The 21,984-nt window shown below is 37.1% G+C and overlaps 5 protein-coding genes across 5 annotated transcripts; 4 read left to right on the forward strand and 1 right to left on the reverse strand.

The window, feature by feature from the left end:
- The first annotated feature begins 393 nt into the window (after positions 1-393).
- On the forward strand, positions 394-6,550 carry LOC121792169 (uncharacterized protein At5g03900, chloroplastic-like). Its single transcript, XM_042190004.1, has 13 exons — positions 394-944; positions 1,021-1,128; positions 1,197-1,297; positions 1,420-1,500; positions 3,792-3,864; positions 3,956-4,021; positions 4,445-4,531; positions 4,892-4,957; positions 5,289-5,431; positions 5,530-5,616; positions 5,711-5,774; positions 5,922-6,065; positions 6,150-6,550. The coding sequence occupies exons 1-13, from the start codon at positions 543-545 to the stop codon at positions 6,291-6,293; spliced, it is 1,566 nt and encodes a 521-aa protein (XP_042045938.1). The 5' UTR covers positions 394-542; the 3' UTR covers positions 6,294-6,550.
- A 6,794-nt stretch (positions 6,551-13,344) lies between these two features.
- LOC121780805 (2S albumin-like) lies at positions 13,345-13,842 on the forward strand. The gene has a single exon (XM_042178440.1). It carries the CDS (start codon positions 13,345-13,347, stop codon positions 13,840-13,842), a length of 498 nt encoding a protein of 165 aa, XP_042034374.1.
- Positions 13,843-16,605: 2,763 nt separating this feature from the next.
- Positions 16,606-17,302, forward strand: LOC121778217 (2S albumin seed storage protein-like). The gene is made up of 2 exons (XM_042175531.1): positions 16,606-16,733; positions 16,873-17,302. The coding sequence occupies exons 1-2, from the start codon at positions 16,606-16,608 to the stop codon at positions 17,300-17,302; spliced, it is 558 nt and encodes a 185-aa protein (XP_042031465.1).
- LOC121768853 (glucosamine 6-phosphate N-acetyltransferase-like) lies at positions 17,289-18,407 on the reverse strand. Its single transcript, XM_042165439.1, has 2 exons — positions 18,267-18,407; positions 17,289-17,899 (listed from the first exon to the last, which is right to left on the reverse strand). Exon 2 carries the CDS (start codon positions 17,877-17,879, stop codon positions 17,409-17,411), a length of 471 nt encoding a protein of 156 aa, XP_042021373.1. The 5' UTR covers positions 17,880-17,899; positions 18,267-18,407; the 3' UTR covers positions 17,289-17,408.
- A 2,788-nt stretch (positions 18,408-21,195) lies between these two features.
- Positions 21,196-21,706, forward strand: LOC121780796 (2S seed storage protein-like). Its single transcript, XM_042178428.1, has one exon. It carries the CDS (start codon positions 21,221-21,223, stop codon positions 21,656-21,658), a length of 438 nt encoding a protein of 145 aa, XP_042034362.1. The 5' UTR covers positions 21,196-21,220; the 3' UTR covers positions 21,659-21,706.
- Positions 21,707-21,984: the final 278 nt, after the last annotated feature.

Raw genomic sequence — 21,984 nt, forward strand, 5'->3', positions numbered from 1 at the left:
GAGCTCCACTTGTCTAGTTGCTGGAGCTCACTAATTACCTAGTTCGAGTTCTAACTCTTGTGAGAATTTTCGGATTCGAGTTTAGCTAGAGTTATCTAATATGTATGCATATATGACTTTCAAGCTCAACTCATGAAATGCTCGAAAGATATTCAAAATTTTATCTTGATCAACCTACTTTTCGAGTTTGGTTAAACTAAAGGGTTTGTGAACAATTGTTAAATTCGGATTTTGCTGGTTTTATTATATTTTGAGTTTGTTTTAAGTTTTAAATATGATCTGTTTATATTTCCAATCAATTGGTTAGCAAAACAGGCCTAAAAATGTCAAATGACAGAAAACACGGGGTCGAATCAAATCAAACAGTGAATCAATTAATCTATTTGACTTCAAAAAAAAAAGTAGCGTCATCCACACCAGGAAAAATAACGATCTTCATCCACACTCTCCAAAAATAAAAAATCTTAAAATCTTTCATCCATGGCCGAAAATCCAAACCCCAACCATTGACAGGCGCTCAAATACATTACTCATTTTCATTTATGGCTTCTATGTCCGCCTCCTTCTTCTCTTTAACTCCAAAAACTCGCTCCTTCGCCCTCACTCACAAGCCATTCAAGCCTTCCGAATTCCTCTATGTCACTCCCCTGCCTCTCACCCGCACCGCCGAATTCCGCTGCGGCAGAGCCTCGGGTCTCGTAATTAGGGCAAGCAGCAGCAACAGCGCCGGCGTCGATGTCTCCGCGGCGTCAGGGATTAGGCCCGGCGGCGCCGTCGAGAGCGATAAGCTGCCGTCCGACGTGCGGAAGCGGGCCATGGACGCCATTGATTCCAGCGGGAGGAGAGTCACCGTTGGCGACGTGGCGAGCAAAGCCGGCCTCAAGTTGAATGAAGCTCAGCGAGCTCTTCAGGCTCTTGCCGCCGACACTGATGGATTTTTAGAGGTCATTTTTGTTTATTTTGTTATTCTGTAGGTGTTTTTGATTTGGACGATGTTGATCGATAGTTGTGCTGCTTCAGGTGTCGGATGAGGGCGATGTGTTGTATGGTTTCCCCAAGGATTATCGGTCTAAGCTCGCTGCGAAGTCGCTTAAGATAAAATTCGAACCTTTGGTGGAGAAGGGGAAGGTATACTGACTTTGTTTGAAGTGGATTTATGATTGTGTTTTGATTGGGATTGCAATTTTGGGTGACAGATGGCAGCTGAGTATGTAGTGAGGGTTTCCTTTGGGACTGCTTTGATTGCGTCCATTGTGATTGTTTATACTACGATCATCACTATAGCTTCAAGTAGTCGGTACATTTCTCAATCTATGCATCTGCTCTGCTGAGTCTACGAATGTAACTGCTTGCTTATGCAGCCACTGTAACTTGAAGTATTTTCTAATTCCAGTTTATGCTTTTCATGGGTATGAACAGTGAATCAGATGACCGTGGCAGGCGAGGAAGGTCTTATGGTGGCGGAGTCAATTTATTTTTCAGTCCGACTGATTTATTTTGGTAACATCTCTAACTAATGATGTATACCAAAATATATAGTGAAAATAGGGTTTAATTTAATCCATTTAAGTGAGGTTTTGGAAGCTACTTTATATGGTTGTACTTCTTGTTTAATAGTATCTGGGATTTGTTTGTGCTTGGGGAAAAGCTTTGGTTGAAGTAAGGGGTTTCTGGTTATAGTTACATCATCAAAATTTTCTTTCTAGCACTTAACATTTATCATAAAAGAAGTTTGAAGAGATTGGTAATTTTGTTATTGGACATTATATGGGCTCTCAGGAACCTTTTTGTCCATGAAACGTTATATGTTATCTTCGGCATTGAGGTTTTCATTCAGTAGGGACTGTTTGTATAAATTAAAACTGGGGACTGATGGAGTTCAATGTTCAAAGATTTGCTAAAATTCCTAGAAACGAAGAGTTAGGCTTCTATGTCTAACACCGTATTTCATCGTAAGTGTTAGAAGAGGCATTCTGCCATTCTGATATGGAGTGAAAGGCGGAAGTAAAACAAGAACTGAGATTCAATAAATATAAAAGAAGAACAATCCTCCAAAGAGGCCAAGATAATCCTCCGAAGAGGCCTACGGTTGATACCGTCCTAATACACTTTATTTTTCGAGATATCTAGCTCTTCTAAAGAGGAGCTATTTATAAGGATCAACCTATAGATAAACAAAGAAACAAATCCTCAACATTTAAAGTAACCTTTCAACAATCTCCACAATAATGAAAATAATCTCAAGAGATAATGGAGATCATTAGCTTGATCTCTATCAATTGTAATCTTCAACAATCTCCATAATAATGAAAATAATCTCAAGAGATAATGGAGATCATTAGCTTGATCTCTATCAATTGCCTCGCTGTCAAAACAGCCTTGCCCACAAGGCTGAAGTTGAAACATAAACACATTGATGTGATCAGTGGAGGCTCGTACTCGTGCTTTCGAAGAGAATCCAGATTGCCAAACAATAGAGAACGACCAACAACATTAATGCATTGCTTGGATATCCTTGTTGTTGGGCTTGCAAGTAGCCATTCATACTCAAGATGTTTGGTTGTCATACGCCTACAACTAGCTTCACTGAATGCACATGTGGAATTGGGAGAGGAAAACATGAGTGAAGAGAGATGGCCTGCCCCAACTGGACGTACAGTGAGGGGTGGAGAGAGTGCAAGCAGTTTTGATTGTGAAATGGATGGTGAAAATGCAAAATTAGGTTGGGTGATGGGCAACTTATGGAGATGCTGATTTGCAGGGATGGATGGTGCATCCAAATGTGGGAGAGTCACGGGTTGCTGAACTGGTTGTATCTCCTGCACAAGGGGGCTGGTTGGGGGCGGATTAGGTGCAAGAGGAAGTAGGGGCGGCGGTGGCTCAGTGTTGAAGTTGTGGGACTTGGTATTGTTGGTGTGAGATAAAGGTTTATCATCTAAAGTGAATGCGATCTGTTGCATGCGCTCCCGAATGAAGCCACGAGACTGCAGATCCTGCAAGAATGGTGCCAAGGCATCATTGATACAGTTAGAGATCCGGGCTTCGAATGTGCTCATTTGCACTTTGATGTTCGCGACCGCCTTCTCCAATCTGTCAAGACGTTCTTCAGTGCTCTGAGTATTCACCATGATGCGATCCACGTTCACCGCACCAAATTGATATGGAGTGAAAGGCGGAAGTAAAACAAGAACTGAGATTCAATAAATATAAAAGAAGAACAATCCTCCAAAGAGGCCAAGATAATCCTCCGAAGCGGCCTACGGTTGATACCGTCCTAATACACTTTATTTTCCGAGATATCTAGCTCTTCTAAAGAGGAGCTATTTATAAGGATCAACCTATAGATAAACAAAGAAACAAATCCTCAACATTTAAAGTAACCTTTCAACAATCTCCACAATAATGAAAATAATCTCAAGAGATGATGGAGATCATTAGCTTGATCTCTATCTATTGTAATCTTCAACAATCTCCATAATAATGAAAATAATCTCAAGAGATAATGGAGATCATTAGCTTGATCTCTATCACATTCTCACACTTAAATGTTATCTTCCCATTGGGTTTCGTTATGCAGATGAACATGTTAACTGTGTACAGGGTGAAGGTTGACTAACTCTAATCATATTTTTCTTCTTTTGCTGGATTATATTGCATTCTTTTGTTCTAGCATAGCCTACCTGGCTTGGCTGTGGAATAACTGTGCCAGCACATCTTGGGAAGTTGTGTCTGAATTGCAGATTCTTGGAGGCAAATGTATGCAGATAATTCATCTCAGTTCCTCTTTCCAGGTACTGGGATCCTAATTATTATAGGAGACGAAGATCAAGAGAAAGTGATGGTGGAATGAACTTCATTGAATCTGTAAGGAAAAGTACTTTCTGATTGTATATTGTATGGTTCTGATGTCTTCATATAATTTATAGACAAACTGTTGGTTTTCTTACTTTTTCAGGTTTTTTCTGTTGTATTTGGGGATGGTGATCCCAATCAGGGGATTGAAGAAGAGAGGTGGAAGTTGGTAATAATTGAGCACTGGTTTCAGTGGTCCGTTACTTTGGGTTTTTATTGCATCATGTTGATTTTCGGTTTATTGCATCATGATGATGTTGAGCTATGTTTAAAGTTTATAACTGATAATTATAAGGGCAATGGTGTAGATGACAATTTTGACATGGGATGTGGGTCTCTACCTGGAACAGAAAGCATTTTATCCTTTTCAGCTCTAAAATCTAAAACCTAGATGTCACATGCCTTAAAGAGGAAATTAGTTTAATCAAAGCCTATCCTAGTGGTTAAAAATTGGCAATTGGTTACCTGTTTTGGACTACAAACACCAAAATCATGTAACTAGAATAGAGTTTGAGCTGTTGAATTGCTAGCGAGTTTGATTCTCTGCTGTCAGTTCAACTCTTGTGATAATTTTGTTTGCTAATCCACGCAGATCGGTCAATACATAGCTTCTAATGGTGGTGTTGTGACAGCTGAAGAACTTGCGCCATATCTTGATGTGGAGTCTACTGAAAAAACGGTATTGTTTGTACTTAACTTGTACAATGAGATAAAAGCTGGTAGTATTGTTTGTCTGTTTCACCCTAGTAGCCTGTCAGAATTTCAATTTTTACCTTCCCAATTGTGAGTTGATAGGTTCTGGGGATGTAAACGAAACTCGATGCATGTCATTCCTTTAACATTGACGATTTGAATGGCTAATATTCCCAGAAGAATCGGCTCTACTTTCATACATATACATGTTTGTGTGTGTTTAGTTATCTAAGTTAGTTCTGGTGTTATTTGTGCATGTAGGTATATGCCCAAGCACTTTTGTTTCTATTCCTCTTGAGGTTGCTTTCTTGCTTGATTTTTATTCTGTTATTTTTAATTGCTCCAGGATGATGACTCATATATACTGCCGGTTCTACTGCGCTTTGATGGTCAGCCAGAAGTAGATGAAGAGGTCAGCCTGATTTCTGTTTTCCTCCGTTTGCGTGTTTTGATAGATGCATGTTCAGTGAAATCATCCTAGTCATGTAGTTATAACTGTAGGAGGTTGGTTATATCTAATATGAACTAGTGCAAGCTTTCTCTTCTTCAACAATACTACTTGCAGTGGCGAGTAAAAAACACAACCGTTTGGATAATTTTTCAGAGGATCAAAGCTATCTTCTGCTAGGCCAACTCTGTAACTGTACTAGTTAGGGGAGTCGCATTAAAGCAGATGCTGATCATCCTAAATCAATAGCAAATCTTTTTCCTAGGGAAATAAATTTTTATTATCCATATTGCAGGGAAATATTTTATACCGTTTCCCATCACTACAACGCACTGCTGCTCGACAAAGGAGTGGGCGGAAGGAATACGTTGGGAAAAAATGGGCTGATTGGGTTGGAGAAGTAGGCAAATTTTTTAAGGAAAATAAATGGAAATTCAGGTACTATTCATGTTCATACTGTTTTAGTCAGTTAATATCATGCATTCTCCTGATATTGATATTGATATTGATATTGATATTGATATTATGTGCCACAGCAAAACTAGTCCTTCAGAGAGGGCAATGGTGATTGGTCTTGGTGGACTCAATCTATTTGGGGTTATTATTCTTGGTACCATGTTGAAGTAAGATTCTTCGAGGATTGCTTTCGTTATGAATAATTCAATGTTTTTTTGTGATATTTTTCTGATCTACTTCATCTGGTTGTTTGACTTGAAGGAATACAAATATCAGCACCAGTGGATTCATTTCATTTGTGTCTGAGATATTTCCCCTTCTTCAGGTATGCTGTTGTTCAGTTCAGCCGCTATTTTGTGTTGGTAAAACAAAAACGAGCCATGCTTTTCGAAATGAATGCATGATTTTGATGCGTCTCTTTCTGCAACTGAAGTGGTTTGTTGCTCAAATTCCTTGATAACCAACCTTGCAGATATACGCCGGATCCTTTTTCGTAATTCCACTAATCCGATGGTTTTTGGTTCAAAACAAAAATGCCAAAATTGCTAAAAGAAATCAAGCAAGGGAACAACGCGCCAGGGCACTCGAATCACCCGATCTTTCTTTGAGACGGAAGGTACACATTTGCAAGGTTCTCTATAATAATTAGTCGAGAAAATCCATTTTATAGTAATCCGAAGCATTGTAATTTGAATGTCAGCTTTTAAGCGCGCGAGACATGGCACAGAGGACGTTCATCGGGCAGGACAGGATCGTGTATAGCACGGAGAGGGATTTGAATGAACAGGATTATGACTCCCAGGAATGGGATCGAAGATTTAAGGAGCTGGAAAAGTCTGACTAACACAACAAGTGGTGGAGTTGGAGTTTGTAGGATGTGGGGATGGTGCAAAGTGGCAACTTTAGTTTTGTTTATTGCAGTGTAATACTAATCCTTCACGTACAGAGATAACATTGCACGCCCAAATGCACTTGCACCATTTCTTTCGCTCCTTCATTTTTATTCCTACAAGGGGATTCAGAGAGAGAGAGATGAGAGATATGTATTGTACATTAATGGTTCATTCATAAATCATAATAGAAATTCACAACTAGTATAAATAGGTGAAATTGAATTCCACTGCTTCGATTTTCAAGTTTATTAGAGACAAAATTCAATGTTATTTTCATGGTCGTAAAATTCAATACTTTTCTCGTGTGGAATCCTAAAGTTTTCTGTCTGTCCCCCACTCTCCAGAAAATAAGAGCTATGTAAATTATGAGCCTAAGAGGTCTTCTAATATATGTGGAGAATGCCGACATCTCATAATATTTGAATCTAGGAAGTATATCTACAGTTAGAGAGATAGATTAGAGGTGCCCACGGTTTCCGGTTCCGGTTCCGGTTCCGGTTCCGGCGGTTAACCGCCGAACCGGAACCGTGACAATTTTTACTAACCGGAACCGTCGTATTTAGAACTGCGGGCCGGTTCCGATTCAAGATTTTACGAACCGAAACCATCAATGAACCGCCGGTTCCGGACGGTTCCGAACTGCCGGTTAACCGACGGTTTCACGGTTCCGGCGAGGTATCCGAGGCGTCAGCCGTTGGCAGCTTTTTCAGGCGGTTTTTTTGACTGGAACTGGCGGTTTTTTTAACCGAAACCGGCAAAAACCGGCGGTTCCGCCGATTTCGGCCGATTTTTAATTTTTTTTAATTCAGATTTTGAATTCAAATTGATCCATTTCCCCCCATTTTTTAGATCTCAGGCGATCGGATCTACTAGCTTTTTGAATTGAGTGTCGCCTTTGGGTGGTTGCGCCGCCCGCAGCCTCTTGCATTTTCTCTTCTCACTTCCTACACTGGACATAGCTAAGATTGAGCAAATAAAAGAAGGATTGTGAAGGGAATGGTGGTTTGAAAAAGTGAAGAAGGTGAGTGTAGTTCAGAATCGGTTGAATTTAAGTAATGAAACGACTGTATTTATGGTGAGAGAGATGAGAGGGGAATCGGTAATGTACCTTTTTAAAATGACTGTTGATAAAAAAAAATCAATTTAACCTGCGGTTATAACTGGAACCGGCGGTTTGGATTTGACTATTTAATTTGGATTTATGAGACAAGACAACACTGGTAAAACGTAAAAGCAACCTTACGTATCTATTCATGGGAACTGATCGGCTATCGAGAGTTTCTGATACTCTCGATAATGGCTAAGGAGATTTTTGCCGTTCCCGCTTCCACCGTCGCCGTTGAGCAAGCTTTTAGTGTCGGCGGTTGTGTCTTAGACGACAAAATGAGCAATCTCTCCGCCAAAAACATGGAAGTCACTATGTTACTTGATGATTGGGCAAAGGCGGACATGAGAGCACAAGAGCCGGATTTTGACTTCCGTGTAGAGAGTGATGGTGAAGACTTTTCCACCCATGGCGAGGTCGGAAGCGAGAGCTCTCAACAATATCAATGACGGGGGGAGGGGGCGGTGAATGGCGAGCACGGCCGACCAAAAAGGTAAGCAAGGTAAGAGAACTACGTGGGCTTTGATTCCTCAATAAAATTGTGGATACGTAGACAACTCAACTTAAATTTGAAAAGTTTAACTTTGAAAGTTTAAGTTGAGCTCAAGCCCTTTTCAATTTTTTCCTTTTCCCCCCATTTCATGTTTTTTTTATTTATGTTCCGACAACACTTGTAAATTATATCACATTGTTGTATACTTGTATATGTATTGTAAATTGTAATGTATCGTTGTCCGTTACAACTCAAATTCAATAAAATTGATATGATTTTCACCTTATTCGTCTTATTTGAATTTAAATTATCCATTGTCTTGTTCCAATTTATTGTATAAGTCCAAATTTCAAATTACATAGCAAAAAAAATTGCCAAAACCGAACCGGAACTGTGAGAACTGTCCGAAAACCGGCGGTTCGGAACCGGAACCACCGGTTTACGAACCGTGGGCACATCTAAGATAGATCCAGTAAAACTGCATATTTTCGCACCTTTCACACGGACCGCGGCCTGCATTTAACAGCCCGCTGCTTTCGGGTAGTGTTTTATAAAACTAAGTAAGCGGGCACATAATTTTTGATCCTAGACGCCATCTTCTGTTCATTTTGCATTGCTCCAAATTAATACTCCCTTCATCCCATGCTAAGAGAGGCGCTTCTTTTCGGCATAAAATTTGAGAAAATGAGATTTTGTTAGTAAAGCGTATAAAGAATAAAGTAAGAGGGGGAAATGCCTAAAAATAAAACTACTCACTTATGACTTATCTTCGGACATTCTAAAAAAGAATACGAATCACACCGACAAGGACAGGACAATACTAAAATGAGTTTATAAAACATTTTATATAATACTCCTTCCGTCTGCCATTAGGAGTCCTGTTGACTTTTCTGCACTCATTTTGTAAAAATGATACTAAATAGTTAAAAATGAGTTTTTAACTTTATTCGTTTGGATTTATATATTTAGTTTGATTGTAATGCATTAAAAAATGTTATTGGAATTTTTAATTTCACAAAATTCATATAAATCAAAGCTCGATTTGTTAGTTTATTATTTTATTTGAATCTATAGAGAAAACGAGCAAATCGTGCTTTGATTTATATGAATTTTGTGAAATTAAAAATTCCAATAACATTTTTTAATGTATTAGAATCGAACTAAGTATATAAATCGAAACGAACAACGTTAAAAATGCATTAAACGAGAGTGATGCTCACATAAGGTGCTCACTTAAGGTACGTAGCATATCATTTACATATGCTAATATATAAAACCCCTTATTATATTTTAAATCCACAAAGAAACTAAACTTCAACCTTGATATTTAAATATCCCATTAAATTTAATCTCTATACCTAGCTTCCATCGTGTATTAATAATAGGATTTCTATTCTTTTTATAATTATAATCTATAAAATATTATATAAATTTTTCATTCCCTCATAATTCCATAGCTTTTGTCTTCTTGTTAGCATTAATCTATAAGTTCAATTTTCTTTTTCATTAATTTTTCAATTTAATTATAAAAAAAGTAGTTTTTTATAATCCGTTATATTGACTTTAGAATGAAAATATGGATAAACAAACACGTTATGCATTGAACTTTTTATTTGATTTATATAGGATTTTGTGATTTTCTATAAAAAATTAATTTTATCTATTTGATTAAATTCGTTTAAGAGATTGAGGTTTAGACCATTTTTTATAACTTTTAGTTTGAGTGTTGCTAAAGTTGAATATTTTGAATTTGATTTAAGTACTGTTCACATTATTTTATAGATATTATGGCAATATTTTAATTTATATACACTCTTCATTTCATTTTAACTGAGACATTTATTTCTCGCATGGATTAAGAAATGAGTGTCTAAAAATTAAGTGGTATGAGAAAAAATAGATTAAAGTAGGGCAGAAAAAAAAGAGTGAAAACGGAAAGTGAATAAAGTAGGAGTGTCAAAATATTATACTATTGTGTTGGATAATAACACTATGAAATTAAGTTTATATACGTGTAGACATGTAGTCATTTTTATATCTTCGAATTTTAATAGTAATTATTTCATACTGATAAAATAATATGATGCGAACGACTATTATCCTATCATTAGATGATAAAAGTAGAAGTTAAGTATATACACGTTCATATTCATACTAGTTTTTTACAATCTATAATTTTAAAGATTATTTAATAACAAAATAATTGGATGCGAATGGATACTACTACTCCCTCCGTCCCACAAGAATATGCACACTTTCCTTTTTAGTCCGTCCTACAAGAATATACACTTTCTAATTTTAGAAACAATTTTCTCTCTAATGAGGTGAGATCTATTCTCCACAAACTATACTTTATTTACTTTTTCTCTCTACCTCTCTCTTACTTTATCAATTTTGTATTAAAACTCGTGCTGAACCCAAAGTGCATATTCTTTGGAAACAGAGAGAGTATTACGTTGGATGATAACACTAAGAAATTAAGTATATATATATATATATATATATAGAGAGAGAGAGAGAGAGTCGTGATCATATGATAACCCCTAAATATCGTAATAACCCTATAACCAAATTTGGACCACACATATTTCTAATCATGCGGTTGAGATTCAAACTTAGATTTACTTCATAAAAAAAAGCTAAAATGATAAAATGATAAAAAGATATGTTTATTGCATAGAATGATAGTTTTGCCGGATAGAATGATACTCTGAGTTGATAAAATGATACTTTTGACTGACTGATAAAATGATAGGTTTATTGCATAGAATGATAGTTTTGCCGGATAGAATGATACTCTGAGTTGATAAAATGATACTTTTGACTGACTGATAAAATGATAAAAAGATAGGTTTATTGCATAGAATGATAGTTTTACCGGATAGAATGATACTCTGAGTTGATAAAATGATACTTTTGACTGACTGATAAAATGATATATGTTAGGTTTATTGCATAGAATGATAGTTTTTCCGGATAGAATGATACTCTGAGTTGATAAAATGATACTTTTAGCTTATAAATGTTAGGTTTACTGCATAAAATGATAGTTTTGCCGGATAGAATGATACTTTCAGCCGATAGAATGATAGTTTACCGGGTAGAATGATACTTTCAGCCGGTAGAATGATAGGTAATTTTGGTGTATAAAATGACATTTTTGTTTAATAAAATGATACTCTGAGTTGATAAAATGATACGTTTACTGCTTTGTAGGTTTGTATATTATGTATTGTGCCGATTATATTAGGTTTATTGCATAGAAAGATAGTTTTGCCGGATAGAATGATACTCTGAGTTGATAAAATGATACTTTTGACTGACTGATAAAATGATATATGTTAGGTTTATTGCATAGAATGATACTCTGAGTTGATAAAATGATACTGTTGACTGACTGATAAAATGATAAAATGATAAAAATGATAGGTTTATTGCATAGAATGATAGTTTTGCAGGATATAATGATACTCTGAGTTGATAAAATGATACTTTTGACTGACTGATAAAATGATAAAATGATAAAACCATATATGTTAGGTTTATTGCATAGAATGATAGTTTTGCCGGATAGAATGATACTCTGAGTTGATAAAATGATACTTTTGACTGACTGATAAAATGATATATGTTAGGTTTATTGCATAGAATGATAGTTTTGCCGGATAGAATGATACTCTGAGTTGATAAAATGATACTTTTGACTGACTGATAAAATGATAAAATGAGTGAAATTCATAAATTAAATGAGCGAAATTTGGATACGTAAATTTTATCATGAGCGAAATGACATATTTACCCCCGCGCTTTTTTTTATGAAGTAAATCTAAGTTTGAATCTAGACCACGTGATTTTAAAAATGTGTGGTCCAGATTTAGTTATAGGGTTATTACGGAAATTGAGGTTATCATTATAATGCACCCCTATATATATATATATATATATATAGGGGTGCAAAACTATCATTTTATTAAACAAAAATTTTATTTTATACACCAAAAATACCTATCATTCTATCGGCTGAAAGTATCATTCTACCCGGCAAAACTATCATTCTATCGGCTGAAAGTATCATTCTATCCGGCAAAACTATCATTTTATCAGTTTTATGTCATTTTGTCACGTTAAAGTATCATTTTATCAGCTTATATGCAATTTCTTCAGCTAAACTATCATTTTTATAAGCTAACTGTCATTTTATCCGCTTAGATTATCATTTTATCAGGTAAAAATATCATTTTATTAAACAAAAATGTCATTTTATACACCAAAAATACATATCATTCTATCGGCTGAAAGTATCATTCTACCCGGCAAAACTATCATTTTATCGGCTGAAAGTATCATTCTATCCGGCAAAACTAAATATAGAATGATACTTGAATATAAGTAGTAGTACAATATATTACTACTAGTATTTATTTGTTAAAAAAATATATTATATTTATATATATTTAATTCCCCTTTCTAAAATGATACTACATGATAGAAACTAAATATAGATGCTATGATCATTATTAGTAGCGCATCACTGTCGATGTCGATACTCCATAATAAAATTCAATGTAGATAACAAAAAAATGAATTAAAGAATCGATTTAAAAAAATAAAAAGAATATAATTTTAAAATTAAATTTAGTTGCTATAATTTATGACTTTTTAACACATTTAAATTTATGATGATTATAAATTGCATAATATTTCAAAACATCAAAAACTTTCGATTTATGATGCTTATAAATTGCATAATATTTCAAAACAAAAGAAAAAGAGGAAGTGAGAAAAAAGAGCTTGGAAGAGAGAGAGAGAGAGAGATGAGACTTGAGAGAGAGAATCACACGATTAATATCTATGTTGACTATGCTGGAGAGAGAGAGGTGAGAGATATCAATGGACGTACATGTAATATACTATAGTACTCTTATATCCTCAAACTTAGGTAGTACATAAAAACTGTCCTCAAAACTCAAATTAAGTTTTTTTCTACTAACGAAGAATTTAACACAGATGAGTTTGGAATGAACTATAAATTTTACCACCCACCACAAACAAAAAGTAGAATAAGTCGGGATAGAGGCAACTCAAGATATATAGCTTAGGCAACTAAATCTATCAGACCCCTCTAGTAGAAGTAAAAAAAAAGAAAAAAACTGAGCCTCCTAAATAAATTAATTGGTTGATGCATATACATGTCCACACGTGTAGTTTTGGAAGCATATGCATGCAAATTGATGTGGAAGGACGAAGACGCAAATACCTCTACCGCTTCCCACCTCCTCTTCCATCAATCTACACGTAAACGCCATGCCACCCTTCCTACACACTTTAAATACCCCTCATTCCTCCTCCACCACCACCACCACCAACAACAACAACAAAAAAGAAGCAACTCTTCATAATCCCAATGGCGACCAAGGCGGCACTCACAGCAGCTCTCGTGATGGCTCTGCTGGCCTTAGCCAGCGCCACGACCTTCACCACGACGGTGACGACCACCTCGTTCGAGGAAGAGGGGAACCCGAGGCAGCAGCAGTGCAGGCAGCAGCTGCAGGGGAGGGAGTTCCGCTCGTGCCAACGCTACTTCTCGCAGAGGAGCAGCAGCCCCTACGAGGAGGAGGAGGAGGAGGAAGAAGTCCTGGAGATGAGCACCGGATCAAGGCAGACCAGGCACAGGCAGCCACAGCTGAACGAGTGCTGCGAGCAGCTCAGGGAGATGGACAGACACCAGTGCGGATGCGAGGCCATCAAGCACGCCGTGCAGCAGGCACAGCAGCAGGGAGGAAGGTCGCGCTACCAGACCGGGCAGAGCGAGAGCGAGCAGATCTACCAGAAGGCGCGCTCCCTTCCCAGCATGTGCGGACTGCGCGAGCAGCAATGCCAGTTCCGCGTTGTGCTTGTCTAGACACCAGCCTAACCAAGAGGCCTATCGGCCATCTGAGTTGATAAACTTTTGTATGTTTCCGACAAATAAGTATCAATCATCAATAAAATTACAGCTCTTTTAAATTACTTTTTCAAATACTCACATCTTGTCTTGATTAAATTGGTAAACTAGTATCAGAGCGAACCGTTGACGGTGGATCAAATTTAATTGATTCAATAGTATATCTTTGCTAAAACACTGATCCATAAGTATATCTGGACTTCAAATTTGAGTCAGTGGTCTAATTAATCAGGAAAAAAATTGGGCCAGTGGTCCAACTGATAAAAAAAAATCTAAATCCCTTCAAGCTTCACATCAAAGGAGGGTTTGAGAGAGGATGTTGGCAATTGAAATTAAAAGACATAATACAACTATCTTATATCGGCATATAAAGAGATTTGGAATTACTATATAAGTCTCATAGGCCCCTCATTTTATCACTATTTGGTTTTAGAATAGAACTCATGGATTTCTATGAAGATATATATCGGGCGGTTGGGACGCTGCCATGGGGCAACTGACTGAATCAAATATATGTCCATGTGTATCACATCCCTTAGATAAATTTGCATCTTCGGTATAATTACACTTTCAGCCTCTTCCTAATGCCTCAAAAACACCTAGAAGTGCAATTCGCTGATAATCGTCAGGAAGTCGAATCAATTTCGATTTCTCGGCCTCCCTCAGGAATTCACAAGAGAGAGTGGATGTAAATGCTGAGTAGATGACCGGTTTTTGTTTATATATTTATCCCACCCAAAATCTAGGATATTTTTTAACGCCCAGAAAGGGGTTTCAAAAGGCCAGAAAGCAATTATGGTAGCTAAAAATAGAAGCAGTTTGTACTGTTTGCAAGCAGAGGTTGTTGTGGGGACTTCTTGTACTCTCAAGAATCATGACTCTTAACACATGACACAACACAAGAGGCTAGGCCATGCAGGATAAAATTACTTTACAAACACACACAGTAATTCTTTTGAACGTGCATAGACCTTTCAATATACTCCCCAATCTTAAATATTGAGTCCAGCAATATCCGTTCCTTATATAAAGATATTCTATTCCTTAATAAATAAAAATATTGTCTATTACAATTCTAACTTGTGTATACCATAAAAACTAACGCAAGTGACACAACACACAAGCCTCAAGAATACATCTCACATCTGGACAATCTTGCGGATGCTAAAGTAGCTATAGGGGCATGCTCAAACCAAGTAACAAATTTATTTTGTCAAAGTAATACTTCCTACATCCATAAAATTAGAGACTTTTGGGGGTAATACAAATTTTTAAATTGATAAAGTAAAGAAATAAAAAAAATAAAAAATTAATTTGAATATTATTACGAGAATGAGACCCACTCATAAGAAAGAAAAACTTGCCAAAAATGAAAGCTTGCTATTTTTGTGGGACGGCCCAAATGATAAAAAAAGACTATTTTTAGCTAATTATTTTGAAGGGAAAATATATAATCCATCCATCCGAAGGTAGTTAAGTTATATTCTTTTTTGGTTATTTCCAAGATAGTTGAGTCATTTCATTTTTTTTTTGCAAAAGTTCTAACTTCTCTCGTATACTTTACTCTCTCTTCCTCCCTCCTACTTTATTCTCTATTTTATATTACTCTCTCTTCATTAACCTAAGAGCTCAATTTTTTTAATTTCTGTATCCAAAAAAAATACCTCAACTACCTTGGGACGGAGGGAGTAATTGAGACCATGAATTAGAACACCCCTCGTTGAACATTTGAGATCGAATGAACTCTAAATTTGGGTCGAACAAATGAAAATGAGATCGATTTTGTCAACATTTGCATGTCAATCGATGTGGAAGCTACCTCAACTCTCCCCCAATATCAATCATACGCCTATTTCATTCTCCCACATCAATCAACACGTCAAACCCCATGCAATCCCTCAACTCTATATAAACCCCCGCCCACGCATCACCAACACCACACCACACCACACCACACCACCAACAAACTCACCTTCTCTCTCCCACATCCCAATAGCAACTAGGGCTGGCAAATCGTGCGGATTGGGTCGCTATCGGGTCAACCCAATATCGACCCAACCTTATCGGGCACCAACCCAACCCGAAATCATCGTGTTCTTATCGGGTACAACCCAACAGATTCGTGTCGGATTCGTGCGGATTTCGTGTCATCCATAAAAATATCTGTCATCTTTTAATGATAGTAAGTTACTACACAATATAGTTTAATGTTATACGATAACGACCGACATATGATATCATATAATTAAATTTTGATATTACACGATAAAATAAGATATTATAAAATTAAAATAATTAAATTAAATAATTTTTAAATCCAAATAATAAAATTAAATTATATTAAAATTAAATCTAAATAATAAAGTTAAAATAATTAAAATAATTATTATTTAATTAAATTTAAGTATGCAGTAATATTTTTTTATCATAAAAATAATTAATAATAGTATTAATCATATTTTTACTAATAAAATTAAAATATAATATTTTTTAATTAATAAAAATAAATAAAATTAAAATTTAATATATTATTTTAATTAATAAAAATAATCAAAATAAGTATTTTTTCTTAACGGATAACCCAACCCAACCCAAAATTTTCGAGTTCTTACTGGGTCGACCCTATAAGGACCCAAATCCTAAACATGCGTGTTCGTGTCGGGTTAACTTCGTGCGGATTCGTGTCGGATTATCGTGTTGGATCAAAAATTGTCAGCCCTAATGGCAACCAAGGCGGCACTCGCAGCAGCTCTCCTCGTGCCCATGGTGGCCCTCGCCGCCGCCACCGCCACCACCTTCACCACCTCCTTCGACGAAGACCAGGAGCGTAGCCAGAAAATCATGCCACAGTGAGGCAAAATTATATCCAGGGTAGTTTTATGAATTTTAATAAAGGGCCATTTAGTGAAGAAGTTGATACATATTTGGAAATTTGTACCAAAATATAAAAGGATGAGTGGGGTGAGGAGGGGCAATTGCCCCATCTAGACATAGGCTAGCTACGCCCCTGACGAAGAGGCGCGAAAACTACCAGCAATGCAGGCAGCAGGTGCAGGGGCGTCGCTTCCACTCCTACCAGCGCTTCTTGCAGCAGAGGAGCACGAACGAGGATGAGGAGGTCCTCGACTCCTACCAGCCCTCGTCGTCCCTCCAAGCCTGCTGCCAGGAGCTGAAGCAAATGGACAGCCAGCAATGCGGCTGGGAGGCCATCAGGCAGGCCGTCAAGCAGGCGCAGCAGAGCACCCGCCGCTACCAAACCGGCCAATCCGAGCAGGTCTACGAGCAGGCACGCGCCCTCCCGCGTGATGCGGCCTCCGCGAGCAACAATGCCACTTCCGCCTCCTCTTGGTTTGAGGAAATAGACACTGTCAATTACCCCTGTTTATTCCCCTTCCAAATAAAAGTGATGCAAGGATAAAATTTCCGTATTTTCATTTCCCCCATCAATCAATATAAATAAAAACAAACAAACAATCCAAAATCCATCAAACAATCCTAATGCTTTAACTTTAACTTTTCAAGAACTAAAAATACTTCACCATCTGCATTTCCTTCTGCTTGAAACCACACCTATTATAAAACGGCATGTTGTCACTGCTGCAATCGAGAATCACCTTGTAACACCCCGTCGACCGGGCGTGATCAGATAGGAATTCGATTATCTTCTTCCCTAAACGCTTTCCTCGAACATTGGAATCCACAACCACATCTTCGATGTGACCAACTTTGCCACAATTCCTTATGAATTTCTTCTCTATGAAGACGCTCCCGGTTGCAATGATCCTGCCTGAACCTTTATCTTCTATCACGCATATAAGATGGTCGTTGCCATACTTAGCCACCTCCCTAAACCGTTCATTGAATGCTTCGTCGGAGATGGAGTCGCATACAGTCAGCTGCTGAAGCAGCTCCACAAACCCCTTCTTTTTATCCGAGATTTCTAACTTCCTTACTTCAAATGCCTCATCTTCCATGGAAGACTTTGTTTTTTCCATCGAAAATTCTATCCAAATTTCTGAAAACGACAAAGGATCAAGTGATATATATTAAATTAAATAGTGGATTTCAACATCGTCATAGCTACGACGAAAAGTTATCTACAAATTCAGGTGATCTCTTCTATAATTCACAACCGCGTGGGGATCGACGGTATAATAAAACTATAATTAATGAAAATTTTGCGCAGTAATACAAAATCTCAAATTGCCTGTAATTCTACATGTTCTACTATAAATTAATTCTAGAGATATTCCACAAAACAAAAAAAAAAGCGAGAAAGAACAGAGCCACATATATCAAAATTCAGTAGCGGCCAACACAACGAATTAAACTAATAATTTATCTGCATAAACTCACGGATAGATCTTAGAAACGGATCGAACCTTTTCGTACAAAGGGAAACTGCCCCGATTCAACAATTAACTCGGATCCAGATTAATAATGTGGATGAATGTTTGACTGTAGGGAACTAACTGAAAAGTGGATTTGCTGAAATGGGGATCACCGTGCAGGCAGCATATTCTTCTTCTAGGGCTTGTCTATTAGCTGAATATAGGTTTATTATCTAATTTAGGCCCAGTTTCTGATGTAAGCCCAATTATGATTATTGTGATTTTTTTTCCTAATTTTAGGAGTAATTACTAAAATTATGAACTTTCCTGAAATTTAATATTTCGCGTAATTTTTAAATATGGTCATAAAAATCATTATATTTTTGCCACGACAAAGTTTTTTGAGCTATAATTTAAATCCATATAACATATTTAATACATGCACTTGGGTGGCATTGAGACTGGTGTAATTGGGCAGCGTGGATAAAAAACAAATTCACTATTTTTTGCAAATCATTTTAATTCTCCAACAATACACAATTTACACCATTCGCATTAATTATCGTCAGATAAACAGTTCCTAATTTTTCTTGATTGAACATAAATAGTCATGTACTTTCAAAATAGGGCATGAGGTTGAGGTCCCTCAAATATTAGGGATATTCACTTTTTTAACTATTTAGATAATTTTTTGGTCCAAAATACTCTGAACATATGAGGACATTTTTTATCATTCAAAAAATTAGACTGATTTTGGATATAGAGAATGATATTATAACGATGCACCCAAGCATGAAATATGATATTTTAGTCATGTTTGGATACCTAAAACAATATTTCTAATATATCCTAAAAATTCCTTAAAAATTTCTTTAGTAAATAAATAAGATTAACATAGCCATTCGATTGTACTTATTATTAACATATATGTATAATATTGTAATAATTACAAGTATGATTTTGATGCATCCATATTAATATATTATATTAACATAGACGATAATATTATTCTAGATATAAAAAAACTATCCAAATTTTTGAATGACCAAAGCCCCCCCCCCCCCCCCCCCCCCCCCCCCCCCCACACACACACACACACACACATATCTTGAGATATTGTGATCCTAAAATTAGTAAAAAAGTACCGAAAATGCTACTAGTATTTTTAATGTGTAGAGTCTATTCTTGTTCATTTCCTGAAAATCAGGATTGTTTATGTAATTCACTCTTCCATTAAAAATACAATGCACCTTGAAACCAGCAGTCGACCTATATCACCATTCTTGCAAGAAATACGCAAGTAACAATTTACAATGTAAAGACAAAATCCGTAAATGTACTAACAAAAAATAGTTATAATAATTATACTACAAAATTTGTATAGCTAACATAACATGTTCAGACCATCAGCAGTGAGGCGCCCTAAGGCGCGCCTTATGGCGCGCCACGACAGCATTTTTATCCTCCTCCTTCTCCACCTGCAGTGGGGCGCCCTAAGGCGCGCCCTATGACGCGCTACATCATCATTTTGTTGTTTTGTTTAATTAATTTAACTGTTTTCAAATAACACGTAACGAGTAAAAAAACGACTAAATAACAAGCGGCGAAGTTTTAATAAAAAAAAATTACACCATTCAACTAAAAAAAGAAACAAACTAAGTCGGGTCAATTCCCAACTTCCTACGACCATCGTCCGCGGCCTTCACAATGGGGCGGACGATGTCGCTGACGATGGCCATCGTCCGCGACCATCGTCCGCGGTTTAAGTCGCGCCCGAAGCATAGGCCGCGACTATCGTCCGCGGCCTATGCCACACACCCACAGTGGGGGCGGACGATGCGCGCCATCGGGCGTGCCATCGTTCGCCCATTGCGGATGGTCTCAGTCTTATGTATACAATGAATTTATATGAAATGTGTGTGAATTGGCCTAGTTATAGAGTGAGTAATATATGGATCCATAGTCTTATGTGTACAATGAATTTATATGAAATGTGTGTAAATTGGCCTAGTTATAGATGGAGTAATATATGGATCCATAGATCTCTGATTTGAGTCCAATGTGACGTATCATCTAACTTTTTGTTAATTTACTAATTAAAAAAATTAAATATACTTGACCATATAAATGAATAAAAAAAATCGTTAGTTTATATTATTCCCTCCGTCCGTCAATAAATGTCTCATTTCACTTTTATTATATTTAGTAAGTGGATCTTACTTTCCACTAACTCATTCCACTCACATTTTATTACAAAATCAATATATAAAAGTAGACTCACATTCTACTAACTTTTCTACTCACTTTACTACATAAAGTGAAATAATTTTTTAAAGCCCGTGCCAGTCAAATATGAGACATTTAATTATGGACGGAGGGATTATCTGTACGTTTATTTGTCACTTGTCAAGTAAAAGTAGGAATAGTAATTAATGTATAACTATTTACCAAATTTCAATTATTAGATAAAAAAAATAGAAGAATGGTAAAAGTAGGAATACTAATTAATGTATTACTAGATACCAAGTTTCAATTATTAGATAAAAAAATAGAAGAATGATATTTGATGGATTTTAAAAACAAGGAAAATATTTTGAAGGCGTTTTAATTCATTGTGAACTAATAAAACACTCTTATAATAAATTTTATATTTTCAAATATGAAAATTTAAAACTCAATCTCAATGTGTCATTTTTTAATTCAGTGATTGAGATTTGATATATTATATAAATGGATATGCTTGATCATATAAGAATATAATAGCTAGAGCATGCATAGGAGTAAAATATAAATCAGGCGTTTGGCAAGATTTGCATGCGAAATCGACGTGGAAGATGGGAGAGGCAAAACGTGATCACCCCACCAACTATTAATCCCCTTCATCCAACACGTAACAGCCATGCAACCCCTTCACTCCCACTATAAAACCAAGAGCCCCTCCCCTTCCCTAAAGCATCACCTCACCACACACCACTTCAAAACCAAAAACACTCTCATCTCTTCAAATGGCGATCAAGGCGGCAGTAGCAGCAGCTCTCCTGATGGCCCTAGTGGCCGTGGCCAGCGCCACCACCTACACCACCACTGTCACGACCACGTCCTATGACGAGAGGGGCAGCCGGAAGTACCAGCAGTGCAGCCAGAAGGTGCAGGGCCGAGAGTTCCGGTCGTGCCAGAGCTTCCTGAAGCAGAGGAGCTACCTCGAGATGGACTCCGGCAGAAGCAAGCAGGAGTACGTCGAGGAGTGCTGCGAGCAGCTCAGGGACATGGACCGATACCAATGCGGCTGCGAAGCCATCAAGCACGCCGTCCAGAAGGCGCAGCAGGGAGGCTCCTCCTACCAGACCGGCCAGAGCGAGAAGATCTACGAGAGGGCGCGCGCTCTGCCCCGCCTTTGCAGATTGAGCGAGCAGCAATGCAGCTTCAACCTTGTCTTTGTCTGAACTATGGGAGGCCTATCGGCCTTGCCTTTGTCCTGACTCTGTCTCCAAATAAATAAAGAACGATTTGGGATTTCTTTTTCTATCTTTAATTTTTAATCAATCACACCTCTATATTACTCGAAGTTGGGTTATCTAATTCTAATTACAAAGTTTGTGGAATTTCTAAGTCATTTTTTGGCATGATGGAATGGAATGAGGAGGAAATGGAGATGGAACGGAATTGGGAGGGAATGGAACTTGGATTCATTCCATTTTTGTTCTTGTGCTTGGTGAACGTAAGGTTTACAAATGGAACGTGAGGTTTACAAATGCTTACAAATGCTTGG

Source organism: Salvia splendens, chromosome 2, assembly GCF_004379255.2.
Source record: "Salvia splendens isolate huo1 chromosome 2, SspV2, whole genome shotgun sequence".
NCBI lineage: Eukaryota > Viridiplantae > Streptophyta > Magnoliopsida > Lamiales > Lamiaceae > Salvia > Salvia splendens.

Excerpts from the sequence above, each read along its gene's own strand:
- LOC121778217 (XM_042175531.1), top strand. The coding sequence starts at position 16,606 with ATGGCAACCAAGGCGGCACTCGCAGCAGCTCTCCTCGTGCCCATGGTG. Across the intron at positions 16,734-16,872 it reads AGCCAGAAAATCATGCCACA|ACATAGGCTAGCTACGCCCC; the intron begins GTGAGGCAAAAT and ends TGCCCCATCTAG.
- LOC121768853 (XM_042165439.1), bottom strand. The coding sequence starts at position 17,879 with ATGGAAAAAACAAAGTCTTCCATGGAAGATGAGGCATTTGAAGTAAGG.
- LOC121780796 (XM_042178428.1), top strand. The coding sequence starts at position 21,221 with ATGGCGATCAAGGCGGCAGTAGCAGCAGCTCTCCTGATGGCCCTAGTG.
- LOC121780805 (XM_042178440.1), top strand. The coding sequence starts at position 13,345 with ATGGCGACCAAGGCGGCACTCACAGCAGCTCTCGTGATGGCTCTGCTG.
- LOC121792169 (XM_042190004.1), top strand. The coding sequence starts at position 543 with ATGGCTTCTATGTCCGCCTCCTTCTTCTCTTTAACTCCAAAAACTCGC. Across the intron at positions 5,617-5,710 it reads ATTCTTGGTACCATGTTGAA|GAATACAAATATCAGCACCA; the intron begins GTAAGATTCTTC and ends TTTGACTTGAAG. Across the intron at positions 5,775-5,921 it reads AGATATTTCCCCTTCTTCAG|ATATACGCCGGATCCTTTTT; the intron begins GTATGCTGTTGT and ends CCAACCTTGCAG.